A 22426-nucleotide genomic window follows, 5' to 3' on the forward strand; every position below is an offset into this window, starting at 1 on the left:
TAGGAGTAATTATGTATCTTTTGGGAGATTTGCATGACATCCAGCTGAATCCTCTAAATCACACATTCATTTGAAACCTGTGCCTATCACAGATACACATTAGCATTTCTTACAGAGTTTTCATCTCCGCCATTTACCTGACACAGTGAATATTAAGGGACCAGTTAAGATAGCAGCAAACTGCTATTATGCAGCCAACTTAGCAACAGCGAAGAGACAATAACAAAAGGTTATCTAAACACATGTTGAGTAATGTGAAACCGAAGTAAAAGAACTGCTAGTGATCTACAGAGCTGACAATCTTCAAGATGGCCATTAAGACTATCCTTCTATAAAATTGTACCCTGTCCCCACTGTCACTCTTTCTAAACCCTTTATCCTGCATTACTTTTTTCTTGTATTTATTACACCTTGACATAGTATTATTATTTAATCGTTTCCACTAGACTATAAAGGATTTTGCTTACTGGTTCAATACATTACCCCCAATATGTAGAGCAATGCCTGGAAAATATTTCCTGAATGAATAAAAATCACAGTTGTTCAGAGACAATATATTTTTGTATAAATACTGGAGTTTTTCTATGTTCTTATATATGAAAAAATAATTTGCTCCAAGAATCTAAGAAATAGTGCTGCAAATAACAATAGATACTTGAGCAATGCATTAATTTTTCTAGTAAAATGGCAAACTTCACATACGTTCCTACTTCTATGATCCAAAAAATACCCAAAAAGTAAGTAAAAAATGTAAACAGTTAACTAAAAAGGGTAATCTTACCATTCTACTCCATAATGACCGTATCTTTACTAAGGTTTAGTTAAAATATATAAAATTCTGATCTTCAGCAATAAAAGATTTTAGAAAAAGGTACAGCAAAAACAGCAGAGATGATTCAAGTATCTGAAAATGAGATCTATACACAAAGCTAAGAGGACTGGAAATGTTTGGCCCAGAGAGGCAAAAGACTGAGAAGAGACTTTCACAAACTGTAAATACACAAAAGACTGTCTTCAAGGAATATGGCCCAACGTTTTCCAAACTCTCTTAAGAGGAAACTAATTTAAATGGGTTGTAAAGTGGATTTAATATATGAAAGAATTCATGTAAGACTCAACATACACTGAACTAAATGAGATATTTTGTATTAAGTGACTGAACAGTGAATGTGACCAAGAGCTATTTGGATGTGAAGGTGTAGGCTGTAAAATGTGGAGGTTTCTAATTTAAATTTCTAATGATAAAGATCACAAAGAAGAGCTTCTGGTCCCTAAAATACAGGTTATCCCTAAAAAGGTCTATGTTATAGTCAGTACCCCAATAATTACATCTTAAGTATCTGTGCCACTAAAGAAATAACTGATACAAGAAAATTAAAATACTGCATGATCTGCCTGTATTCCAGGCTACTATAGCAGCGAAGCATCCCTAATTACCTAGAAGTCAGCACACAGAAAATTATAATCTTGTTGGTCCTCAATAAATACAAAATACTTAGGAAAGAAAATAAAAATAATTTATAACTGTTAATGAGTAGTTGCCATATAATACTACATTTTATAAATTAAAAGATATGATCAATCCCCCAATAGTGAAACAGTTCTTTTGTTCCTTTCTTCTTTGTTTATTTAATTTATTCCATTATTCCAATGCTCATTAGTATTTCCATTACAGTATGGAAAAAGAGTAAAAAGACAAAAATGATAAATTAGCACATTTTTAGGAAATTCATGAACAGGGTTGGGGAAATAAAAACTTGAAAGGTGTTGAAATTACTTGTGATTATTCCTTTTCATTAACTAAATATAATGCTTATTTTACATCCTATCAAATTGATTTATGAAATCAAGTATCTGATAAGCTAAATGTAAGATGTAAACTTCTGGGGCGCCTGGATGGCTCGGTCAGTTAAGCATCCGAGTCTTGATTTTTGGCTCAGGTCATGCATGATCTTACAGTGTGAAATCAAGCCCCATGTCTGGGCATGAAGCCTGCTTGAGATCTTCTCCCTCCCCCTCTGCCTGTGCTCCCTCCCTCTCTCTCAAAAACTAAGTAAAAATAATAAATAAAATGTAAACTTCTAGTATAAAACAAAAAATTCCTGGTGAGTTGATTCAAAGTATGTTATGAACAAAAAACTTTCAATGAGCAAATTTCCTCAGTACTACAACTTTTTACAATGTCATTTATCAGAGCAGCTTTAATATTCCACCCTAAAAAAAGATGATTAAAGGGGCACCTAGTTGGCTCAGTCGGTTGGGCATCTGACTTATAAATCTTAAAATTTTTAATCAACGTTTGCTAATCCTAGGATTCCTTTTCCATTTTATTTAGATATATGTGTGCTAGACAAAATAAATAAATGAAGCAGACTATTGCTTAAAATGTCACAAATCATGTAGAATGTAATTTTTTTTCTCTTTTCTTTTAAAATAAAAATAAAATGGGGCACCTGAGTGGCTCAGTCAGGTGAGCATCCGACTTTGGCTCAGGTCATGATCTCACGGTTTGTGAGTTAGAACCCCGCATCAGGCTCTGTGCTGACAGCTTGGAGCCTGGAGTCTGCTTCAGATACTGTCTCCCTCTCTCTCTGCCCCTCCCCTGCTTGTGCTCTGTCTCTGTCTCTTTCAAAAATAAACAAACATTAGAAAATAAATAAATAAACAAACAAAATAAAAATAAATAAAATGGAATGACCACTAAAAAATATAAGTCCTGGCAAAATAAAAATAAGCAATGTAATAGGAAAAGCTAGCACCCATATATAAAAGCAAGATTCCTCTCTACCTTCCAAGAACTATACAGAAAATAGCTAATGTTGCTGATTATCCATCCTATTGTCATTAAATATATATCATTTTTCCTTTTACTTAAGACACTCTTCACTCCAATGGTTCTAGCCTGTAGCAAGCATTGTTGGTTGGCTAATATAATATCCATTCCCTTCCTCTTGTCTGTCTCTAATACTGAAGCTGGCAAAACTAAATATTCACTGTCTATCCACCTTTCAACTAGAGTAAAGGAAAAAGAGAATGGTAATAAGAAAGATGAAAAACAATCCAACAGAATAAAAAAATGAGATTTTAAAAATCCAATATTTTAAGAGAAAGTAAGGGACACAGAAAGATAAGAAGAACCAACATATGAAAAGCTGGCATCCCCAGAGAAGAAAAAAAAAAAGCAGTACAACAAAATAAATACTAAAAACCATTACTGAAGAAACTTCAGAAATTGGTGAAAGAATACTATTCAAATGAGAAAATTTATCTAGAAAAATAAACACTTATGTATAACCAGTAAAGCACTTGGCCATTAAAGGGACAACATGCTTTACAGACATCCAGGCCAAAAACCACGTCTTTATAAAGGCAAAGAAAATCAGAAGATAATGGAATAACATATTTAAGGTACCTAGGGAAAGAAGATGAATCAAGGATTTTAAATCACATTGGTCTTTAAAAAGAAAATCTACAAACTGCTATTGTACATACAAAAACTCAAGGAATAATATTCCCATGAGTTCCTCTACTAAAGAATGAGCTCCAGGGGCGCCTGGTTGGCTCAGTCAGAAGAGCACGTGACTCTTGATCTTGAGGTCATGAGTTTGAGCCCCACGGTGGATGTAGAGATTACTTAAAAAAAAAAAAAACAAGCTCCAAATTATCAAGAAATGATCAGGGGAACTTTGACATAAGGATCGATGGTAAGATTAAATATTTTACCTGTAGAGCTAAGAACAAGCAATGGGCATAAAAGTGACAGAATAGTAATATACAATTAGTTACATGTTCTAACCACATAGGTATTATACAATAATAAAAATATAAAGTTGGGGGAGAGGATGGAGAAGAGTGTATGGAAAGTAGAAGCTTTGAATTGTTATGCAAGTATTTACTGTGAAAGTAAAAGGATATTACTTTATGTTATATGCTAGAGAAGAATGGAAGTTAGGGAAGAGACTACTTAATAATTTCAGTATTGTTAATTCTAGGAAACCAATAAACTAGCTACAAGAGAAAGAACCCAGGGTATCATATAAAGGTTATCAGCATAAAGGCAACAATAAGAGCAAAAATATACTTCTTCCCACATACCAAAAGTAATTATCTTTTAAGAAAACAAGGGGAGAGAAAAGAAAAACATATAGTTTAAAAAACTGTGCTAGGTTCTGTACAAACATTATCCCATTCAATCCTTAAAGAATCCTTATTTATCCCAGTTTCATAAAGGAGGAGGCAAAAGAGTTAAGCAGCCTAACTAAGGTCATATAGGTAGAAAAGTATCAAAACTCAGATTTAAGTAGAGGTCTGTCACCAGAATCATTTCGATTTACCATGCTTTGTAATGATAATAATTCTCTTACTTGTTAGAATTTGTATATCTAAACTTTTGTTACCTTTAACCAAGGCATATCTGTACCTGTATAATTACACCTTTAAAAACTCACTTATGAGGGCTAAAAAAGAAAAAGAATGGCCAGTTGAATTATTTGGAAGATCTGTTTTACTGGTGTTATAATGAAGCTAAAAAGGTATGAATTAAACCTCATTAAAAATTGGTATGTATTTATTTTAGGGCCATAGACTATATTTAGGAGAGGCAGTAAAGCTTTTAAAAATTAAGAGCAAGTACTTTGGAGTAATACTTCAGTTATAAACCTAATTCTGCCACTTACTATTTTTATAAACTTGGGCAGGATTCTTAATCTCTTCTAGCTTCATCTAAGCTTATCTATAAAATGAACAATATTATGGTGTTACCAAAAGGATTAGATAAGATGGGTATATAAAGCAGTTGCCACTATCTCTGAAACATGGTAAGTGCTCAGTAGTCATTGGTATTGCTCTAATTAGCTAATCATGATCAGCAGTCTTATAAATGAGTACCATTGATCATATGTAGACACATACATTAAATTCTCTAGAAAAACCCATCACTGTGCTTGCCTGCAGATTTCAGGTCATTAATATTATTTTTAAAATATAAACATTATCTGAGGCATTAGGCAAGAATCCTTTGAACTTTTACTTTCTCCCTCAGAGCCTTGCTTATTTTAAAAAGTAAGAAAGTGCATCTGAATATTCTCAGAATATTTTAATGAGACATTTGGGGGAACAAAAATAAATGATTATAAAGACTAGATATATAAAAACATGTGCAAAAGAAACACTAAACACATGAGTATAGTTTATGGCTATAATGGAATCTTTGTTAACAGTTTGTAAGTATTGTAAGATAATCTACCCTGAATCCTATTCTAAAGAGTTCTAGTACTAAAGTATCAACTGAGGTAGTGTCAATGTGATTTTACTGAGTGAACTCTAGATGACATTATATTAAAGCCACATATTTGAGGGGATGTTTAAATGACGTAGTTAGAGCTGGACAGAAACAGGGAAGGTTTAATGGAAGAACTGATCCTGCCTACATAATAAGTTTTTACTACCAATTTCCCAATGACTCTGAGGAGTGAACTGTCACACAATGGCATTTAGGTCAAGAAGACTATCCCTTTCTCAGTCTCAACTAAAAAGACATGCTCCAGAGAGAGACTTCTGAAATGTCAAAGTGAACTTGGTGAACTTGCTGACCCATAAAAACAACCCAAAACAATTTGAGCTGCATAAGAATAAGTGAATGTGATGGTAGATCAGTAGAGATTATTCAGTTTGAGGGGCAGAAAGAAAAAAGAATGAACAAAAAAGGAACAGAGCTTCAGAGATCTGAGGGACACCTTCAGTCATACCAACATACACACACATATTGGGAGTCTCAGAGAGGAGAAAGAGGAAGAAAAAATATCTGAAGAGGTAATAGCTAAAACCAACTCAAACTTGATGAAAAATATTAATTACACAAAAACTCTTATTGGAGCTCAATGAACTCCAAGTAGAATAGAGCCAAAGAGATCCACATCTACACAAATCATAATCAAAAGTGACAGAAATTAAAAACAGAAAATATTCAAAGCATCAAGAAAAAAATAACATCACACATATGAAGTCCTAAATAACAACTGACTTGTCATCAGAAAACAAGGGACACCAGAAGACCCGTGGGATGACATCTTCTAAGTGTTGAAGGAAAAGGGTAGTTAAGCCAAGAATTCTATATCCAGCAAAACTCTCCTTCAAAAATGAAGGGGAAATTAAAACATTCCCAGATAAACAAACACTGAGAGAATTCACTAACAGACCCGCTCTACAAGAAATACTAAAGGGAACCCCTCAGGAAGAAATGAAAGGATATCCACAAGAAGAAATAAACAGCACAGGTAAAGCTAAGTACAGGTGAACCCTGAGGAATGCAGGGGTTAAGGGCACTGACCCTCCCCACCCCGACTCAGTCAAAAATCCACATGTAACTCTGGACTCCCCCTAAATTTAGCTACTAATAGCCTACTGCTGACAGCAAGCCTTACTGGTAACAGAACTGATTAACATGTATTTTGTATGTTATAAATATTATATACTGTATTCTTAAAACTTAAGTAAGCTGGAGAAAAAATGTTAAGAATATCATAAGGGAGAGTGCAAACTGGTGCAGTCACTATGGAAAACAGTATGGAAGTTCCTTAAAAAATTAAAAATAGAACTACCCTACAATCTGGTAATTGTACTACTGGGTATTTTTACCCAAAGAATAGGAAGACACTAATTTGAAAAGATACAGGCACTCCTATGTTTATCGCAGCATTATTTAGAATAGCCAAATTATGGAAGCAGCCCAAGTGTCCACTGATAAATGAATACAGAATATGGATGAAGAAGATGTGGTATATATACACGATGGAATATACAAAATATATAAAAAAGAATGAAATCTTGCCATTCGCAACAACATGAATGGATCTAGAGAGTATAATGCTAAATGAAGTAAGTAGAGAAAGACAAATACCATAAAATTTCATTCACATGTGAAATTTAAGAAACAAAACAACAGAACAAAGAAAATAAGAGACAAACCAAAAGACAGATCTTAACTATTGAGAACAAGCTGATGGTTGCCAGAGGGGAGGTGGATGGGGGGGGGGGGGGGGATGGGTGAAACAGGTGAAGGGGATTAAGAGTAAACTTATCACAGTGAGCACTGTGTAAGGCACAGAACTGTTGAATCACTATACTGTATGCCAAAAACTAATATAACACTGTAGGTTAAGTATACTGGAATTAAAATTTTTTTTAATATTGTAAAGAAGAGATACATTTACAGTACTGTACGGTATCAAAAAAATCTGCACATAAGCAGACTCATGCAGTTTAAACTCATGTTGTTCAAGGGTCAACTATACATACATAAAAGCATAAATGAATTTTATTTATAACTCATTTATTCTACTGCTCTACAAGACAATCACATAAAGCAATAATTACAAAATTGTATTGGTGGGCATGTGTAAAGATCTAATTTGTATGACAATACCACAAATAATACCACAAAGGAGATGGGGGAGGGAATGGAGGTATATTGGACCAAAATTTTATACACTACTGAAATTAGTGGTATTCAACCAAAACAGATTGTTTTAAGATGCTAATTGTAATCCTCAGGGTAACTACTAAGAAAATAAAAAATACAGGTAAAAAAACAAGGGAATTAAAATGGTACCCTAGCAAATACCTATTTAATATAAAAGGCAGTAATGGAGAGTAGAGAAACAAAAAGGCATACAACATATAGAAATAGCAAAATGGCAGATGTAAATCCTACCTTATCTGCAATTATATTAACTGTAAATGGATTAAACACTCCAGTCAAAAGGCAAAGACCGTCACAACTGATTACAAAAACATGTTCCAACTGATTAAAAGGAAAAGGACTGGAGAAGATATATCATGCAAACAGTAACCAAAAGAGAGCTGGAGTGCCTACACTAATAACAGACAAATAAATTTAAGAAACCATCTAGAGTTATAATAAGGACAATACATACAAAAGATATAACAATTATAAACATAAGCAGCTAATAACAGGGCCCTGAAATACATGAAGCAAAACCTGACAGAACTAAAGAGAGAAATATAAAATTCAACAATAAGTTAGAAACTTTGTATCTTACTTTCAATAATGAGTAGAATAAAAGATTAAAAAAGAAAAAGAGGACTTGAATCACATTATAAACCAATTAGACCTAACAGATTTCTACAGAATGCTCTATCCAACAACAGAATACATTCTTCTCAAGCACACATGAAACATTCTCCAGAATATACTGTATGTGAGGCTCTAATACAAGTTTCAATAAACTTAAAAGCATTAAAAACATTCAAAGTATATTCTCCAACTACCATGAAATAATTAGAAATCAGTAACAGAAAGAAATATGGCAATCACAGATATGTAACAAGTAAACACATTCCTTAGTAATATAGAAGAAATCACAGGAAAATTAGAATTTATTTTGAGGTGAATGAAAACAAAAACATAACTTATCAAAATTTATGGGAAACATGTTAAAACAAAAATTTGTACGTGAATGTTCATAACACTTCTCATTACAATAAGCCAAAACACCCATCAATTGATTAATGGATAAACAAAATATGGTATATCCAGAAAATGAAATATCATTCAGTCATTAAAAAGAATGAGGTATGGACATAGGCAACAACACTGATGAACCTTAAAAATACTACGTTAAATAAAAGAATCCAGACACAGAAGGCCATATATGATACGATTTCATTTATATTAAATATTCAGAACAGGTAAAGCCATAAAGACAGAAGGTAGATTAGGAGTTGTCAGGAACTGTGAGAATAGGGGAATGGGAAGTGACTGCTAATGTGAATGGGGTTTCCATTTGGGGTGATAAAAAAGTTCTAGAACTAGACAGTGGTAATGGCTGCACAGCACTATGAATGTAGTTAATGCCACGAGTAGTACACTTTAAAATGGTTTAAATGATAAATGTTAAGTGTATTTTACCTCAAAAAAAGTGAAATACAGTATTTTGGGGAAAAGAAAATGATGAGCAAACATACTAAAAGTCAAATGTTTTACATAGACACTCAGATCTAAAAGAGAACAACCATGATTTCAGCAGAATATCATAAATGTAAAAACTGTCAATATATAATTATGTTTCATACTTGTATGTGAGGCCAAGAGGCCTCAAGCGTGGGTTCATCCTCTTCTGGATCAAAATCTGGATTATCACTTGGAGGAAGAGTACGGAAGATGTTAGCACTGATCTGTAAAGAAAACGAATTTAGATTTATACTCTTTGTTGTACAACTAAACAATGTAAAATGAAATATTTTAAAGATAACCTTAAGAAAAAAGTTGTGACTATAAGCCTAGTTCAAAACCTGTAAACCTCATCAAGATATGAAGAAGTCAGGTATTTGTTTCTCTTTTTTCTATCCCATAACTATGACTTCTTCAAATGCCAACCTACTAAAGATTACAGATTACCTCTGGATTCCTCTTTCTTAAATTACAAGTTGTTCTTTCCCAAGTTTTGCTTAAATGGAAAATAAAAAAAAATAAAAAAAAAAATAAAAAGGGAGGAAGGGAATTCTGGGGAGAAAACCATGAAGTTCCTAAGTCTACCTATCCCTAACTTGATCCTTTTCATCTTTCTACAATTCCCTCTATATTCTAATCCAGCCATTTACTTACCTTACAATCCAAAAGAGTTTGATAAAAGATCTCCATTCTTATACATACACACAACACTAAGGAAGAGGGGTAGGAGGGCAGAATACCCTCAGTGCTATTAGGGACATAGTTTATAATATCCCACTGGTGATTTAATGTATTTCATCTATTCTGAGCCTTTTTAATTTTTATTTTTTAATGTTTATTTATTTTTGAGAGAGAGAGAGAGAGCACAAGCTGGGGAGGGGCAGAAAGAGAGCGACAGAGAATCCCAAGCAGGCACTGCACTGTCAGCAGAGAGCATTATGCGGGGCTCGAACTCACAAACCATGAGATCATGACCTGAGCTGAAGTTGTACACTTAACCAACTTAGCCACCCAGGTGCCCCTGAGCCTTTTTTTTTTTTAAACATATTAATCTCTCTAAAATCAGGATGCTGACTCTTCATTTCAGATTCAATGAAATACAATATTTAAAATTTCATCATTCACACTGTCTTAGCACCAAGGTAAACTAACACATCTTTGTTCTTTAGCAAAGGTTAGACTGTGGTGCTAATCTTTGAAGAATGATGAACAACTGAGAAACCACATGGTTTATTTAGCAAACACTTAAGGCCATACCGTTAAGAAGTTGGTCACCTGAAATAAACTATCTGGGGAATAAAGGATGAGACAAGAGGTCATAGGTGGTGCAAATTTCCAACTATTCTTATGAAGTGGCATCTATGGTCAGCCAAATAACTGCTTACAGTCAATTACTATAACCTTAAGACTTAGAAAGTAATAACCTAGAATTTGATCTGCTAGAACTCAAAGCCAGTACATGAGGGCAGAATAAATAGTTTGACAGATATCAATTTCACAAAGAATGGCATAAAGTCACAAATAAAACATGAAAAGGAAATATATCCCATTCAGAGGGCATAATTTGCCTTTGAGATCATACTTATTATTGGCAGTAAAAGAAAAAGTTAACTTTGTTGTGCCACCAATAAAATTAACTATATATAACAAATATACGTAAGAGCTTTATAGGGCCAACAGCATGAGTTGGCGTCACGCTTGTCTAGAAATTAAGTACCCAGAAGTTAAAAAAAAAAACAACAAAAAAAGAAAGAAAGAAAAACACACACACCTTTTTTCTTGGAGAAAGAAATTAAATCCCAGAATTTGTTAGTATAGAATAAACTGACTCAAACATTTGAGTACTTCTGATATCTAAATATTTGAATACCTTCAATATTCAAGTCAATAACTTTAGGTAATCTTTATACCCAACATGGGGCTCAAACTCACAACCCCAAGATCAAAAGTTGCATGCTCTACCAACTGACCTAGCAGGCACCCAAGTCAGTAACTTTACAGAGATTAAAATAAAGTACCTTTTTCCAGGATTTTTAAAATTCCTGAATACAAACCATCTGATTTACCAATCAGTAAAATGGAAATACTGTTTTTTCCCCTGAACATATTTTAAATGATAAACACAAAACACAAAACAAAATGAGTTTATCAGTATTTAATACTTCTGTTTTCAAACTGTCACTTAATTTTTACAGTCTACTGAGAGTCTAGGAAGCAAACTGCATTTTGATTAATGTTCCTTGTATAGCTAATCTTTTAAAACTTCTTTAAGGAGCACTGGGTGTTGGATGTAAGCCAATTTGACAATAAATTATATTTTAAAAATAAAATAAAAAATAAAAACATTAAAAAAAAAACTTCTTTAAGGTTTTTCATTTTTGAAAAAAAAAAAACAAAAAAATCATCCCAAATTTTCTGGTGCAAATGCGATGAAAAAAAATTCAACTAGTATAACGGGGCCAAATTAAACTTTCCTACACATTTTGTTCTTCCCCCAGAACATGTATTAGCCAAGGGGAAGGAAATGAAGACAACTACAAATTATACTTGTTATAACCTTCTATACCCTGGTAACATCTAAGCTTCAATTATGTATTCAGTGATTCTCTAATTACTCCGACTAAATTTTTTGTATTTTGGTACTATGCACCAAAATACAAAAATCGCAAATCCTAAACAAACTTTACTGTTTGATGGAGAATAAGGTTGAATTATTAGTATCCTAAACAACCTTACCTTAATAAAGTTGGCAGTAATCTATTTTTCACAGAGACTTCATAAACTTATGTTATTTACCTTTTTAAAGGTCCTGAGTTTTTATTAAAATTCAAGTGCTATAGAATCTATAAATATATTAAAATAGTCTAAATAAATACATTTTTTAAGACCTGACTCCTTTACCTACCCTGCTGAAATGTGGAGTCCCATAGTTTTTCATTGGTCTTCTCTCTCTGCACTTTAGACATTCTCCCTTAGTGACAATTCAGCTCTATGACATTAATCACCTATCAATCTGTATAATCTTAAGCCTACATGTTTCTCCTAAGCTCTGGATCTGCACTATGCAATATGACAGCCACCAGCCATTGAACTATTATAAGACAGCATCAGTGGAATGAATGGATAATCTTTCAAATGGACTATTTAAAAAACATTGAGTACACTGATTGTATATTTATTAAAAATCAGTCTCAGTAATTCATAATTACACCTCAGATCTTACTTGAATTTATAGAAATCTGAGGAACTTAAGTCTAGAAGGCTTACCATTTTTACTATATCAGAATACGCTGATTCAACAATTACACCACGATTAGTTGAAACATACTCAACCAGTTCATTCAGTGTTGCCCTTTTAATTTCTTTGCTCTTCAAGTCTGAAACAGAGTCCATGAAATCAAACAGTATACAACACTGCTGCAACTTCTGACAGAAAAGCTCTTGTTGTTCATTGGAAGTGGCATCTATAAATAAAAATAAAGAAAAACTTAGAAATAACCTACTCAGAAATGACCTTTAATAAGCTTATTAATTTTATAGATGCTATTCACACACATAAAATAAAAAAACTTCTCTCAAGAATCTAGTGAGGAAAAAAAAAAATCATGAGAAATGCACCCATCTAATCTCATCATTCATGCCAGAAACCAGGATCCACAATGGACTTTTCTTCCTCTCTTACTATCCATAATCAACCATTATATGTTATTGATTCTGTTTAACATATCTGGAATCTACCCTTTTTTTGGTCATTCTCACTGCCATTTTAATTATCCTCATCATCCATCATCTAAATTACAGCAATGATATCCTAACTACTCCTCTTGCCTGGTCCCATAACTACTACAACTCCTGATTTACCTTCTAAACTACCTCAAAAGCTAAAAATTGTGCTAAACAGAAAATCAATCTGATCACACTCAATACTTTTCAATGATTCTCCAAAAATTACAAATTGAAACTCAAACTTGTGTACAAAATTCAGCTGCCTGTTGTCAACAATCAACTCTCAACACTTTGCAGCATGTAACCCTGTGGTTAAACCATATTCCCTCGACCTGTGAGATTTTACAATTTCCTTTGCCTGGAATGTTCTTTTCCCACATTCCCACCCTGGGAACCCTCCCCATTTATTAAGTTTCAGCAGAAACATATTCCCCTCAGAAACTCTAGGACACTAAAGCTAAACTGGTTAATCCCCTTTTACCCAAATGTATCTTAGGTGTGTATCTCTACTGTAACATTTTTTGTTCTATGTGGCAATTATGTTTTACATGTACAACATTCCTAGACTGCAAGGCCCCCAAAGACGGGAAACAAGTGTTATTTTTATCTCTATCTCTGTCTGTCCCTCTCTCCACACCCCACCACCTCTTATATCTAGCACAGTATCTGGCACACAATAGGCATTCAGTAAATGTTTCTTGTTTTACTTTCCACTTATTTACAAAACTATGGACACATTATATTGATTTGAGTCTAACATATGTATTAAATCCTTTTGTTTCCAACATTCAAAAAACAACAAAATTTCAATTCGGAACTTTCACATCTGTAAACAAGGACCTTCAATTAGCTCAATTATTTAAGTTTCTTAATTAGGGGGATTAAATTTAAAAAAAAAACCTCATATGCACCTACTTAATATACTTAATTTGAAAAAGTAGAAGATGAATAATACCTCTGCTTTTTGTGAGCTTCCCAATTACGCTAAACTTGTTAGATTGGGTATGTGTTACACACTAGGGAAGGGGTGATTATTTGAGCTGTAAGAATCCTTCTCAACTCATACTGTACAGGAAATCCCCATACGTTTTTTCAGTTTCTCAGTAATACCTTTATCTATTTGTAAAGATATCTATATCCTCATTGTATAACTTTATATCTGTTTTTATTTTTTTTTAATTATTTTTATTTATTTTTGAGAGGCAGAGAGAGACAGAGCGCAACTGGGGGAGGGCAGAGAGAGAGGGAGACACAGAGTCTGAAGCAGGCTCCAGGCTCTGAGATGCCAGCACAGAGCCCGACGTGGGGCCCAAACTCACGAACTATGAGATCATGACCTGAGCTGAAGTTGGACGCTCAACCGACTGAGCCACCCAGGTGCCCCACTTTATATCTTTATTATAACATATATTAGATCTTTATGTATAATTATACATAAAGATTATACATAAAGATTCCCCATTATACTGATGGGGAATATAGGGAAATAGGTGTCATACCTTTACAAGCTAACTCAGTTCTGACAGAGTTTTTAAAATATTTTTAAGCTATTTTTTCCTTTTAATACAAAAACTCATACAATATCCCATTTCACTATGTGGTCCAGCCCTAACTAATTCTCCTTTTCCTCCCACTACCAACTCAACATGAAATCACTGCCTTTCTTGTTCCTCAAAGGCCATGTGTCTGCTCAAACTCTTCCCTACCTGATATACCTTACCAGATTTCCTCCCCTATGTTTCACTCACCCTCCAAGATTAAATCTCACATTCTCCACAAAATTTCCCTTAGGTAGTAAGTAGGTCAGAACACAGTGATCCCTCCCTTCTCTGAACATCTACAGTACTCAGTCTCAATCATATAGTTGAGTATGCATTACGTTTAAGTCTGTATTTAATGAGTATTTCTTTTATCACCCACCAAAAGATTTCAGGTTCCATAAAGGCAAGGATCATTCACTGAACAAGTTTTCTTTTTCTTTTATATCATAGTGTAGGGTATATAAGAAGTCAACAAACATATATTTGATGCTTGAAAAAAACTCTTAAATTTGCGGAATAAAGACTATGCACTGAAAAACAGGCTACAGAATTAAGTTCAAAATTTCTGCTGGATATCAAAAGTGGTATCAATAAATTATTACATCATGTCTAAGCTTAAGAATTTATAGTAATGACCATTTTTATCAACAACCTACCTTGATGGTGATTTAAATGGATTAAACGAGATAATGATCATGAAGTTGAGTGAATATATTTCAAAGTTGGAATAAAAAAGGAGAAGCCTCTGGCTAACATGTTAGAAGACACAAATGATTTTTAGGACTGGTAAATAGTAGTAGATTCAGGAATATGTTACAAAAAGAAGTTTCATTTTCTGGGCACCTAACTCATAAGAGTCTTCTCTACAGAAAAATTGGTGTTTTTCATAGCTTCTCCATTCAGTAATCCATTTCTTAACTTAAAGATTTAAATTTATTTTTTCTTCTCCAGTATTTTATCTCAGCATTACCTAATGCTTAGACGGGATAGGTCACATCTGGATCTTCCCAAACATTAGAAATATTTAGAAAAGTTAACATTTCAACTTCTTTGGCTCTGAGTTAAAATAGACATTTCCAGTCCTCAATTTTTTTTAGGTATTAGAGAAAAGAAAAATCCTTTCCCACCTAACCCTAATTTAACTTTCAAAACAGTCCTTAGTTCTGGGGCACCTGGATGGCTCAGTTGGTTAAGGGTCCAACTTCGGCTCAGGTCATGATATCACGGTTCGTGGGTTCGAGCCCCACATCTGACTCTGTGCTGACAGCTCGGAGTCTGGAGCCTGCTTTAGATTCTGTGTCTCCCTCTCTCTCTCTGCCCCTCCCCCGCTCATGCTCTGTTTCTCTCTCTCTCTCTCTCTCCTTCAAAAATAAACAAACATGTAAAAAAGATTTTTTTAAATAATAAAAACTTCTAACTTAGTTCTGAAAGTTAGAGATGACTTCCTGTCTTCAAGGGATTACAAACTGCTAGGTACATGACATGCAACATCTTTACGTAGGTTAAAAACATTTTTATAATGGTTATCCTAGTAAGAAAAGATGATTACGGTTTTCATCAAGAAGCTATGAAATAGGGGCGCCTGGGTGGCTCAGTTGGTTAAGCGGCCGACTTCGGCTCAGGTCATGATCTCGCGGTTTGTGAGTTCGAGCCCCGCGTCGGGCTCTGTGCTGACAGCTCAGGGCCTGGAGCCTGTTTCAGATTCTGTGTCTCCCTCTCTCTGACCCTTCCCCGTTCATGCTCTGTCTCTCTCTGTCTCAAAAATAAATAAACGTTAAAAAAAAAAATTAAAAAAAAAAAAGAAGCTATGAAATATATTGTACTTGTTGATGTTTATTATGTCCCAACTCAGGTGTCTCTACAAAACACAATTTACACTGAATGTTCTCGTAAGAAAAAAAAGAAAAGCAGAAAATATATTTCAATAAGTTGAAAAAAGATCAGACTATATTCTGGCTATACTTCATAAATATGAATGACAACTTGTGAGAAAAAGAATGTGTAATAATTCTCTTTGCTAATGTAAAAAGTGCTGACAAAATCTATATTGGTGACTTTATACTTTAACTTCACCATTTATAAGAATGCTTCCAAATGAAGTCTGTTATACTCAATGATATTTCAGTTTGGCAATGTCTTAACATTTAGGCAGCAATGTCATGTATTGTTCGAACTTAGTTATTTTTACTGGGCTAATGTTAATTATCCATTCGCCATTTTCAATGTGGATAATGTCCATTCCGATTCCAATGGTGATAGCTTTTTTCCTGAGGATTCTCTATCTGCAATATTCACTGATGTCTTCTATGAGAATTTCACTTAGTGGTTTAAAAATAAAAACACCTGCAGAAACATACAAGTTCACAGGAAAAATTCAGAACACCTTAGAGTACTACGCCATACAGCAACTGGAATGGTAGATGCACACACTGTTAACTGTTACACATCATCCTGAGTACAACACAATATTTGCTTAGTCAACTTGAAATTAATCACACAAGAGACCCCAAATTTTTGCTCCAGCAGTTTAAAGCAGGTCTTCTTGAAATAATAACATGTATCCATTTTTTTTTTAAATTTCATTTAGAGAGAGAGAGAAAGCGCAGCGAGCACACACAACCAGGGAAGGGACAGAGACAGGAGAGAGAATCCCAAGCAGGCTCCACACTGTCAGTGTAGAGCCCAATGGGGGGCTCAATATCACAAATGGTGAGATCATGACCTGAGCCAAAGTCAAGAGCTGGGACGCTTAATCCCAAGCAGGCTCCACACTGTCAGTGTAGAGCCCAATGGGGGGCTCAATATCACAAATGGTGAGATCATGACCTGAGCCAAAGTCAAGAGCTGGGACGCTTAACTGACTGAGCCACCCAAGTGCCCCTGACATGTATCTATTTCAAGTGGATTATTAATTTCTTCTAAAATTTGTAAATAAATCAGGAACAAATAAAGGATGAGTATTTAAGCTCCTGGTGACTGCCATTTAAATGAAGAGAAAAACCAGTCCTATTCATAAATCTTTTAGTATATTTTGGTCTCCCTAAGTATTTACTTGGGAGCAATTCAGACTAGCAATTATTACCAGTAATTATTATCATAGTGTATCGCGTTCAACAGTTTTAAATGCTTTAAGTCTTTAAATTGTCAAAGAAATTTGATTACAATTTAAAAATATTATTACCTAAAAAAATATTATGACCTACATTTATGTCTTCAAAAATATCAGAGAACTAAGGATTTCCTAAAAGTGCTCTTTACTAAGTCCCCAATAAAACAAGCTTTGCATGAAAATTATGGAAGATATAAGAAAAACTGCACAAATCAAAGAATTATTTAAAAACAGATGTGCTTTTTGCCTTGAAAAATACATCATTGGTTTAAACTTGCCTGGAAGATGAGTTTTTCAAATGCATCTTAACTCTCTTCATTTTGTTATGACTGAAATTTGATCCCACTAAAAAATTTTCAGTACTGCAGAAGTCTTAGGCAGAAAGGAGAATCAACACAACTCTAGGGAAGGGAGGCATTTAATCTTTGAAGAATTATTAATACAACTTTGAAAACTCACAAAAGCCCTATTAGGTTTCCCCATTTATCTCTAAATGCTTAAGTTTTTTTTCAACACCCAACATGAAGATGTATCTGACTCACACTTTAAGAAATGTTGCTCTAGGGGCACCTGGGTGGCTCCAACAGTTAAGCATTCGGCTCTGTGCTGACAGCTCAGAGCCTGCTTGGGATTCTCTTTCCCTCTTTCTCTGCCCCTCCCCTGGCTCTCTCTTTTTCTCAAAATAAGTAAATAAATAAACTTAAAATAAAAAATTGGAAAAAAAAAGAAATACTGCTCTAGAGAACTGTTTATCAAGGTGTGAATGGCAATCTACTGCTGGGTAGTAAGATCATTTTAGTGGGTCATGGCTAGAATTTTAAAATATATATAAAATATCAATGTGTCTCAGTATGAGTACTGAGTAGTAAAGTAAAATGTGGTTTTTTTAAAGTTGATTTGTTTTGAGAGAGACAGAGATAGCACGAGTGGGAGAGGGGCAGAAAGAGAAAAGCCCAAGCAGGCTCCATGTTGCCAGCATGGAATCTGACACAGGGCTCAATCCCACAAACCATGAGATCATGACCTGAGCTGAAACCAAGAGTCAGACACTTAACCGACTGAGCCACCCAGGTGCCCCCTGTAAAATGTGTCTCTTATTATAGTTTGCAGTCAAAAAAGGTTGAAAACAACTGCTTTACAACATGTACTCTAAGAGGGCACACTACAAAGCATGTCCAAGATCACAAAATAAATCTGTAATGCAAACAGGACTCAAATCACCTAGAATGCAAGAAAAAGTACATGTAAGACCAGAGTCTTTGAAATATCTATCAACTGTTCCTCTAATAGCTATATTCTAAATCCTTACCCACTTACAGATTCACAATGTATATTAGTTAAAGATGGCAAATTTGTTTATCTCTTCCCTTTCATTCTAAAATAAGAGTGGGGCACCTGGGTGGCTCAGTGGGTTTAGCCTCCGACTTCTGCTCAGGTCATGATCTCAGGGCTTATGAGTTTGGCCACGTATCAGGCTCTGGGCTGACAGCTCAGAGCTTGGAGTCTGCTTTGGATTCTGTGTCTCCCTCTCTCTCTGCCCTTCCCCCGCTCACACTTGCTCGCTCTCTCTCAAAAATAAATGAACATTTTAAAAAATTGTTTAAATACGACTAAAAAAAACCCACAACAGAATATAGCTCTGTGTGTGTGTGTGTGTGTGTGTGTGTGTGTGTGTGTGTGTGTGTGTAAACCCACAATAACAAAGAAAAGAATGGGCCTTTAGGCCAAAGACTTCAACAAATTTCTGGAAAACTCAAAGTACATGAAGAAGTGGTAACTGACAAAACCAAAAAGCAGGAAGCCACATTCTAGAATAAATAGGGAATTACAGATAAGGTTCCCACAGAACTCTGGATTAGAAATACCTGGTGAAATAGAGGATGGGATTAAGACATGAGCTGAAAATAGGAGATTATATAAATCTGCATGTACTGAACAGTCTACCATCTCAATCCAAAAGTCAGTCAAGCATTCATGCTCCAGGCCAAAAAAAAAAAAAAAAAAAAGGGTGGGCAAAGCAACTCAATTGTCCCAGAGAAAAATTCTAGCTTTTACTAGTTAGTTCCCTGACCAATTACTCTAAACAAAAGCAGGCAGTGAGTGAACCTCCATCCAACTTCTAAAGTGATTTTTTAAAATTCACTAATTTTAATAGAAAATAAAGGATCACCAGACATTCAAGTAAAGCCTTGAAACATGAAAGAAAACTAAATAAACAAAAAAAGATACCAAACAATGGGTTAATTTAGCATATCACTTTGAAATTTCAAATGCCCAGGAGAAAAGACTGAATGCTTTCAAATTAAAAAAAAAAAAAAAAGTTGGGGTGCCTGGGTGGGTCAGTTGGTTGAGCATCTGACTTCGGCTCAGGTCACAATCTCCGGGTTTGTGAGTTCCAGCCCCGCGATGGGCTCTGCTGACAGCTGGGAGCCTGGAGCCTGTTCTGTTTCCCTCTCTCAGCCCCTCCCTTGCTCACACTGTCTCTCTTTCTCTCTCAAAAATAAATTAAAAAAATTTTTTTAATTAACTCACAAAAGAACCAGAGACAGATATCCAAGATGACGCAAGAAGATAATGGGGCTATATCATTCAAATTCTAATGCCAATCTAGAACTGTGTTAACTAGCCAACAATCAATAAAGTGTAAGGATTCAATAAAGGCATTTTCAGATATAAAAACATTTGGAAAACTTAGCACCCTCACAACCTTTCTTAAGAAATTACCTGAGGACATGATGCAGCAATAAAGGAAAAAGAGAAAAAATGGAATCCAGGAATAGGGGAAAACAATCCAGAAAAGCAATTAAGTCCTAGAGAGCAACTGAGCCATTCAGAACAGGAGGAATAAAGCCCTATGAGAGTTATGCCTACAGGAAGATCAATAGGATATCATATTGCATGGAAAACTGAAGAAAAACTTAAGAGTATGTTAAAAGTACAAGGAAAGAAAAAGAGACACAATTAGAAACTCCAGTTTCTAAATACTAAAAAAAACCATATAAGGAAATGTAAGTACATTATGTGGCTCTGAAGCCTATATAGTCAACAACATAAGCCTTCACTCACTTTCAACTTTAAGAATTACAATTTACAAAAATCTTAACTGTGGTACAGAAAATGTTACCAACCTTAAAAATGTAATAATGTAAAGATGACGAAGGTTGAGGGTGAAAGAAGAGGAGGAGAAAGTGAGTGGCACCACCTTTCCAACTTCATTTCCCATTATGCCCGCTTTTATATCCCATGTTCCATTTATAATGATACCTGAAGCTTCCTGTTTTACGTGCACTGGTTGGAATGGACTCTACCATTCTCATTCATCCTCTTCAGAAGCAAATAAAGTCAGTGCTTACCTAAACACTAACCAATGAGAAAAAACTTTAGCCAAAGGATTTCAAGTCTACCGGAACCATCAAACACTACTATCTCCCCTACTATGAGAGAACTAAGATATTTTAGCCTAATACCATTATTTATAAAACTTCCTTTGTTCTAATTTCATGCTTAGCAAGTGTAGTAGTTTTAAATTTTGTCCACAAATTATCTAACACCCCTCTCTTCAAAACGTGTTTATTTCTCCTATGAAATGTGGGCTAGACTTAGTCACTTGTTTCTAGGGAACAGTCTCAGCACTGCCAAAGTGAAGCTACGTGACTTCCAACTAAAGGCCATAAAAGTGAGACTATGTGACTTCTATGACTGGTTCTTTCTAAAAAGAATCAGAGTCACAAGAGGTCTCATGTTTCATAGAATAAACTATTTGAGAAAAATAATGCCTATGTAGTTGGGTATACACTCTGGTTGATTACACTAATTCGTCTGATATTAGCAAACTTTGTAAAAATTTTTTGAAGATTAAATTAGAATCTTTACGAAAACGTGGTGAGAAAGTTTTAACTATACTCTTTAGTGTCAGTTTGTAAAACTTATTTAGAAAAACTGTACCACTAAATCATACACAGTACAAATGTAAATTAGCCAAGTTCATGACTTAGTAATAAATGCCAATTTATTAATTTATGATGGGAAATTATTCCTCCATGTACCATATTAGAATATTCCAGTTATGTGTTCCTTAGGCAGACCTACAGGAGAAGCCAGATCATTATCAGAATGATGTCTGGTGTTTTAATTTTCTATTGCTTAGTAACAAATCATTCCAAATTTAGTGGCTTGAAACAATAATTATTATCTATCACAGTTTTTTTAGGTCAGAGATTCAGACAGAACATAGCAGGGACAACTTATCTCTGTTCCATGAAGTCTAAGGCCTCAGCTAGAAAACTAGAAAACTTGGAGAAATCTGTGAAGGCTAAATCACTCATACATGTGTTGATAGTTAATTCAGGCTTTTGAATGAAGGTCTAGCAGGGGCTAGTGCCAGAACCACCACATGTGACCTCTCCATGTGGCCTAACCTTCCTCACAATATGTTGACTGGGTTCCCAGGGCAAGTAATTTGAGAGATCTAACAAAAGATAAGAAAGACTTTTATGAAGACAATAACAAAACTTTTATGAAATATATAAAAGAAATAAATAGCAGAGATATAGAATTATTCATGGATGAGAAGACATCTTCCTCAATCTATACAGAGAAAGCATTTTGGATTGCAACATGATGCTGCACTCAATTGACAGAGTGTTTTGTTGGAACCTGAAGAGTTGCTCTTAAAATTCATCAGGAAAAATGAAGAGCCAAGAATAGCCAAGCTGATATTTAAGATGAAGAAGGGAAGACTAACCTTACTACATATAGTGATTAAAACTACACGACTTGAGACAGGAATAGACAAAAAGACCACTGGAAAAGAAAAAAATAAGGTACCTAGGAACATACTAGGGTACATATACAGAAGATTAATATATAATAGAGTTGGTTTTTTTTAATGTCAGTAGTGAATTTTTTAATTTAATAAATTATGGTAGGACCATTGGTTATTCATATGGAAAAAAAATTAGATCCCTCCTTCACACCATTTATAAAAATTAATTCTTTTAGAGAACTAAAAGACTAAACGTGACTAGGTAAAGTGTGAAACATTTAATTTTATAACCAACTCTGGACTGGCATCCAGAA

General features: G+C 34.4%; 1 protein-coding gene across 1 annotated transcript in view; it reads right to left on the reverse strand.

Annotated features, from left to right (window-relative positions):
• PPP2R5A (protein phosphatase 2 regulatory subunit B'alpha) overlaps nucleotides 1–22426 on the reverse strand; it is a 64422-nt gene that overhangs the window by 20215 nt on the left and 21781 nt on the right. The window contains exons 2-3 of the mRNA XM_007096166.2: nucleotides 12239–12435; nucleotides 9094–9195 (exon numbers count right to left, since the gene is read on the reverse strand). Of these exons, the coding sequence (XP_007096228.2) occupies nucleotides 9094–9195; nucleotides 12239–12435 (299 nt within the window). The remainder of the gene's footprint in view (nucleotides 1–9093; nucleotides 9196–12238; nucleotides 12436–22426) is intronic.

Source organism: Panthera tigris, chromosome F3 (assembly GCF_018350195.1).
Source record: "Panthera tigris isolate Pti1 chromosome F3, P.tigris_Pti1_mat1.1, whole genome shotgun sequence".
Taxonomy (NCBI): Eukaryota; Metazoa; Chordata; class Mammalia; order Carnivora; family Felidae; genus Panthera; species Panthera tigris.